This window comes from Mandrillus leucophaeus, unplaced genomic scaffold, assembly GCF_000951045.1.
Source record: "Mandrillus leucophaeus isolate KB7577 unplaced genomic scaffold, Mleu.le_1.0 Scaffold1266, whole genome shotgun sequence".
Taxonomy (NCBI): domain Eukaryota; kingdom Metazoa; phylum Chordata; class Mammalia; order Primates; family Cercopithecidae; genus Mandrillus; species Mandrillus leucophaeus.
The window spans coordinates 13,581-20,180 of record NW_012101054.1 but is presented as its reverse complement, the minus strand read 5'-3'; the positions used below and the strand labels follow the sequence as shown (position 1 = coordinate 20,180).

At 40.4% G+C, this 6,600-nt stretch overlaps 1 protein-coding gene across 1 annotated transcript; it reads left to right on the top strand.

Moving 5' to 3' along the window:
• Positions 1-5,124: 5,124 nt before the first annotated feature.
• Positions 5,125-6,051, top strand: LOC105533611 (olfactory receptor 2T6). The gene has a single exon (XM_011972082.1). The coding sequence runs from the start codon at positions 5,125-5,127 to the stop codon at positions 6,049-6,051; it is 927 nt and encodes a 308-aa protein (XP_011827472.1).
• Positions 6,052-6,600: the final 549 nt, after the last annotated feature.

The following is a 6,600-nucleotide window of genomic DNA, read 5'->3' as shown; positions in this document are numbered from 1 at the left end:
CATCAGGGATATTGGTCTAAAATTCTCTTTTTTTGTTGTGTCTCTGCCAGGCTTTGGTATCAGGATGATGTTGGCCTCATAAAATGAGTTAGGGAGGATTAGAGGGGATATTGTTAATGGTATCTTCTGCTCCTGGAAAAATGTCTAGCGAATAGCTGGATCACAATAAATAGTTGAATGAATAAATACATGAATGAATGAAAGCTGCTTTCTAGTACTTCTTAATTTTACATTCTATTTAAATAGAATTTGTTTTGCATGTATAGTATTAGCATTCCATTTTCAGACCCTGTTTTCTGTAGAGACAGAGATAGGTATATCTATCTGTGTCTACATATTAGATGTCATATATATATATATATATATCTACATATATATATCTTTGTTGATAAGAATCTTTTGAGTTCTATGCAATGAAGCAATCATATTTATATTATTTTAAAATATATATATTTAACCTGAATTCAACATTTACTATTAGTAGTATTACAGTTTCTTCCTTTTTCTTAATTTTGTTTCATCTACACAAATATTCAGTTGTATCTTAGTGTTTATTCCCCCTAATTTATCTCAGAATGTCTTCCTGTTTGAGCTACGCATTACTCTCAACTAAAATGTATCTAATAATATCGATAATAAGTTTTATTGAACAGACAGCACATTCTAGACACTAGTCTAAGAAACTGTGTGAATGATGTAATCTTTAAAACTTGTGCCCTTTCTATTATTACAGAGCGAATGGGGGAAACGGATACAAAAATAATTTAAGTGCCTGTGGTCACAGGATTTGGTAGTGGAGAAAGGATCAAACCCAAGGAAATTATGGCTCCAGAGCTCTCTTTTTACTGCAACATTGTATATCTTCAGCTTAGACATTTTTTCACTTTTATTTGGAATTTATCAGGAAGACACCTGTGGTCAGTGTGAATTTTAGCCTGTGTAGGTGACGGTGTTTTCCTTTTCTTGTGTTTTGTTTGCATGCTACTGTGTTTTTATTAGATGCTGCCAGATGCTTTTACTTCAAATCACTTTCCCAGACACACACAAGTGTATTTATTAACGAAATGAAACATCCATATACAGAGTCTTTTTGTTCCTTTCCTAAGTTTCCTTTTCAATTTTTATTAATAATTGTCTCCTATTTGTGAAATCACTCTTTTTTAAAACATTGATTATTTATATTTTGCTTTTGTAGTTCCAATACTCCATGTATGTATGTCTTTCTTTCTTTCTCTCTCTCTCTTTCTTTTTTTCTTTCTTGATGGAGTCTTGCTTTGTTGCACAAGTTGGAGTTCTATGGCGCAATCTCAGCTCACTGCAACCTCTGCCTCCCTGGTCCAAGCAATTCTCCCTTCTCAGCCTCCCGAGTAGCTGGGATTACAGGCGCCCACCATCATGCCTGGCTAATTTTTGTAGAGACAGGGTTTCACCATGCTGGCCAGGCTTGTCTTGAACTCCTGACCTCAGGTGATCCACCCACTTTGGCCTCACAAAGTGCTGGGATTACAGGCGTGAGTCACTGCGCCCAGCACATGTCTATCTTTCTTGTAATTTAATATCTGCCTTTCTGCATCCCTGGAGAGCTACTAAAGTTTTATCCTCTACAACCCTAATACAATTTTATGTCTTCAGCTCTCTTATTTGCAGTCTTTCTTATAACTTCTCATCCTGGAACTGTTTTTAATTGTCACGGATAAAGCACTGCACTAACCTGAGTGTGTTCAGCCTCTCCTGAAGTGTTTCACAATGTTGTCATCTTTTTCTGCTCCCATTGACATTGCAGGAAGCTCCTTCTAATTCATCAGGTCGTCACGAGGAGCTCATTAGATGAGATTCTACCCACTAGATGGAGGATCTGCATTTTGGATGGATAGTGGCAGAATAAATCTTCAGCCCCTTTTCCCTCACCACCTAATCCACTCAGCCTCTTCTAAACTGGTAAGCAAAACTGTGCAGTTGTGTTTGAAGTTTTGTTGAAAGAGAAGGAAAAACTTAGAAAGGAAAAGTTTCGATTTCTTCTTAGCTTGCAATTTTCCTTGTGTCTGTGTATTTCTCACTTTCCTAAATGAAGTCTCCTGTTCACTGTGCTGAGAACACTCCTTCAAGAGCCTCCTTTGTTGGTCTACTTGCAAAACTCTATTCTTGTTCTCCACAACTTCTTGGCTAGGGGAGGGTAAGAATGGGGAAAGCAGAGAAGCAGACCCTGCTGCAGAGAAAATCTGGCACAGAGACGCACAGTCAATCCTTTCTCTGTGTGGTTCACACCCTGAGAGACCTTGTACATGTGCTGGCCAAAACTGAAGATGCTTTTCTCTACCGAGGAGTCATCCGGGTTCATCTTTTCCTGTTACCCAAGATTTTTAATTTTCATTGTAGATAAAAAGTTGAGTCGTTGCTGTGGTTTTGTGAGCATGTACTCAGAAGTTGAAACAGGCCTTCCTGGACAGTGTGTAGACACTTGCAAACTATTTTTTAGGCCCTAGTTGTTCGTGTAATGCTGTTACCTAACATATTGATCCTCACTGTTTAATCTGAGAGTGAACTTAGGAAATGACAGTCTTCTTCCTGGAATGAGTTTTCCCAGAAACTAGTCTTTTACAAGTCCATATCTCTTTGCTAAAAGATTCCTCTAATGGCAATTATTCGCACGATCAGGAAGAATGCTCTGAGATTTTATTATTTTAAATAATTCAGAAGACAGTGCACAAGCCTGGAACTCTGCCTAGTGTTCAACAGGTGACACGTGCTTTTCAGAGTGCGCCCCCTAGTGTTCACAGGCGACATGTGCTTTTCAGAGTGTGTCCCCTGGTGTTCAAAAGGCAACACGTGCTTTTTAAAGTGCGCCCCCTAGTGTTCAAAAGGCAACACGTGCTTTTTAAAGTGCGCCCCCTAGTGTTCAAAAGGCAACACGTGCTTTTTAAAGTGCGCCCCCTAGTGTTCACAGGCGACACGTGCTTTTCAGAGTGTGCCCCCTAGTGTTCACAGGCGACACGTGCTTTTTAAAGTGCGCCCCCTAGTGTTCAAAAGGCAACACGTGCTTTTCAGAGTGTGCCCCCTAGTGTTCACAGGCGACATGTGCTTTTCAGAGTGTGCCCCCTAGTGTTCAACAGGTGACATGTGCTTTTTAAAGTGCGTCCCCTAGTGTTCACAGGCGACACGTGCTTTTCAGAGTGTATCCCCTAGTGTTCAACAGGTGACACGTGTTTTTTATAGTGTGTCTCCTATTGTTTGTGCCTATGGTATACATACAGTAGCTACGAAATGCAATATTGCCTTCAACAAGAAATTGTGTCCTCAGTATCAGCATTATCTCACAAGCGCAACAGCTTATCATAGATTAGCATTTGAATTTACTCAGCTGTGCTCCTTTGCATATGTTACATGATGTTTGACCATCACAACATCCCTAAGTTTCCTGTGATATCCTGATTATAGACCAGGAAACGGGCTCTAAGATTTTAAGTAACATGCGTTAGGGCACATTGCAAATAATGAAGCCAGGACCCCAAATAAGCATTCTCAGTGCAAGTATTTCAGAATCGAGCAACTCCCTACTCCACGACGGTGTCCTAGAAACTGGCTGCCACCTCTGTGCACTTACTGCTGCATCATCTGCCTCTGTCTCATATAATACCTGAATGCACACAGAAGTGCTCAAGAATTCAAAAATCAAGTCAGATTTTAGAGTGTTAAAACTGATGAGGAAACTTTTCAAAGATGTTCTTGTATTCATCATATATTCAAGATGTGACTGCACCACCCACAGCAATCTAAGATTGTGTATGGTTTCCTGACTCTGGCCTACAAGATCTTTTATGCATTTCACTCAGTCACCATCTCCAAGGCTTACAACTGACCAACCAAATCAGGAAGCTTTTGAGTGAAATGAGGGGGATATTAGGACAGAAAGCACAACCTGGTCTATCCCAGTCTAAACCAGATGAGTTTCCCCTCTTGTGACGCCTTCAAGACCCACAAAAATACAACATTAAGCAAAAACAAACAAAAAAAGTGGCTTGAATGTACCAAAGAGACAAAAAGGAAAAAACAAACAAAAAAAATGAACATGTTAAAGTTAAACTGTTGTATGTTACAAACTGCAACTCAATTCTACTGATAATACTTAGCAAATATTTCTGTCCTCTTTACCTCGGCCTGCATACCTTGAAGAACTGATCCCTAATATCTCACTGTCTTCATCACTGGCAATTCTCTTCCTGAACTGACTTTTGTTTCCTGACTATCCCAAACTACTTTTTGCTTTAGGGATGTCACATTTGCTGTTTATTTTGTAGGAATACCTTAGCCCTAAATCTTCACATGAATTTTCTTTCATCTTTCATTGTCTGTGTTGAAGTTTTCCACAAAGCACTTATTTGCATCACCTGGAACCATGGTTCCCACTTGTGATTTACTGTGCCTATTTCATAGCTAGAATGTAAGTCACATGATTCATATCCTTTTTATTTACTACAGTATCCCCAGAGCATAGAACACTGCACAGGACTCTCTCCATAAAGATTTGGTGTGCAAATGAATGAGAAATTGACAAATGATGAAGGAACACATAAGAATGGCCAATGATCAAGTAGATAATGTAATCATATTTATTACAGTTCAACTTAGTTTTCAGCTGTGTCTACAATTTATGGTTATTTCTGGATGAGACTAATAGGTTTTAAAATTATCACAGAAATTCCCAATTTGATCCAATGGCCTATTGAATTATTTTCTTGGGTTGTTTGAATAGATTGGATCAATTGTCTTGCAGTTGTATCCACATTTTAAATAAATGGAGCCAACTCCAAATGAAGGATCCTTTCTAGGGCCCAAATTTTCTTCAATCATAATGAAACTCCCTTAAGCCAAATATCAATTGGCAAACATTCATTCATCTTCATCCCATGGGATCCTAATGTAGAAATTATTCTTCATCAAAAAGAAATAGCCAAGAAAAAAGAAGCTACAAATCTACCACACCAAAAAACAAAGTTTTATATTAGCTACATAAAAAATCTTCATCTAATAATGTTTACACAGACATATTTAAGTGATTTATTTTATCTTTTGTCATTTTCGTTGACCCTGCTTCTCTTCTTATGCCTCCAGGTCAAACTCACTACCATGAATGAAAACAATGAAACCTTGTCCAGTGGCTTTACCCTCATGGGGCTCTTCACTCACGATGAAGGCTCAGGATTCTTTTTCGGTGTCATTTGTGCCGTCTTCTTCATGGCCGTGATAGCTAATGGGGTCATGGTCTTACTGATTAACATAGACCCTCATCTCCACACCCCCATGTACTTCCTCCTCAGTCACCTCTCCCTCATTGACACGTTCTACATCTCCACCATTGTGCCCAAGATGCTGGTTGATTATCTCGTGGGCCAGGGGACCATCTCTTTCATCGCCTGCACTGCTCAGTGCTTTCTCTACATGGGCTTTATGGGGGCTGAATTCTTCCTGCTGGGGCTCATGGCCTATGACCGCTACGTGGCCATCTGCAACCCACTGCACTATCCTGTCCTTATCAGCCAGCGGGTCTGCTGCATGATCCTGGCCAGCTCTTGGTTTGGCGGGGCTTTGGACAGTTTTCTCCTCACCCCCATCACCATGAGTCTCCCGTTCTGTGCCTCTCACCAAATCAATCACTTTTTCTGTGAGGCACCCACCATGCTGAGGCTGGCCTGTGGGGACAAAACCGCCTATGAAACAGTGATGTATGTGTGCTGTGTTGCAATGCTGCTGATCCCCTTCTCGGTGGTGACTGCATCCTACACCAGGATTCTCATCACAGTGCACCAGATGACATCGGCTGAAGGGAGGAAGAAGGCCTTTGCCACCTGCTCCTCACACATGACTGTGGTGACATTATTCTACGGGGCTGCCTTGTATACGTATATGCTTCCCCAATCCTACCACACCCCAATCAAAGATAAGGTCTTCTCTGCCTTTTACACCATCCTCACCCCCTTATTAAACCCTCTCATCTACAGTCTGAGGAACAGGGATGTGATGGGTGCCTTGAAGAGAGTTGTGGCAAGAGGTTAAGGGACCTGTGGTGTGAGGAGGAAAGAATTCTGATCGTCTAAAACCTCCACATCCTGTTCAGGCATATATGGGCCTGCATCAAGGATACCATGGATAATGCTGACAGGAGCTGACAATACCAGCTGTGCTAAAGGGTGTATCCAACAGTAGTTCCATCCAAAATGTGAAGATGCTGTAACAGTCACACACAAATAATGCCAGAGTTCTAGAAACACCACTCGTGTTTATTCTTTTGTTTCTACCGATTCCAAGTCTTCTCTCATATCACTTCTCCGATTGCAGTTCGTGTATATGAATGCCCCCAAATGTTGAGTTAACATGACATATTCTGCCCATCTTCAATGGCTCCATAAGAACTGGTGATTTTGACTATATTGTTTAAACAATCCATCAGTTGGCTTATCAAAGATGTAGGGATGTCAAGGTTCGAAAGACATATGAAAGAGACTAAACTGTCATAAAACTGTAAAAGAAAAATCTACATACTTACACCGAGATTTAGAAAATCCAAATATCTCTTCTTTGAGTAACAACTGAAAACACTCCTCC

What these genes read in the sequence shown, in the direction of transcription:
- LOC105533611 (XM_011972082.1), top strand. Translation starts at nt 5,125, where the DNA reads ATGAATGAAAACAATGAAACCTTGTCCAGTGGCTTTACCCTCATGGGG.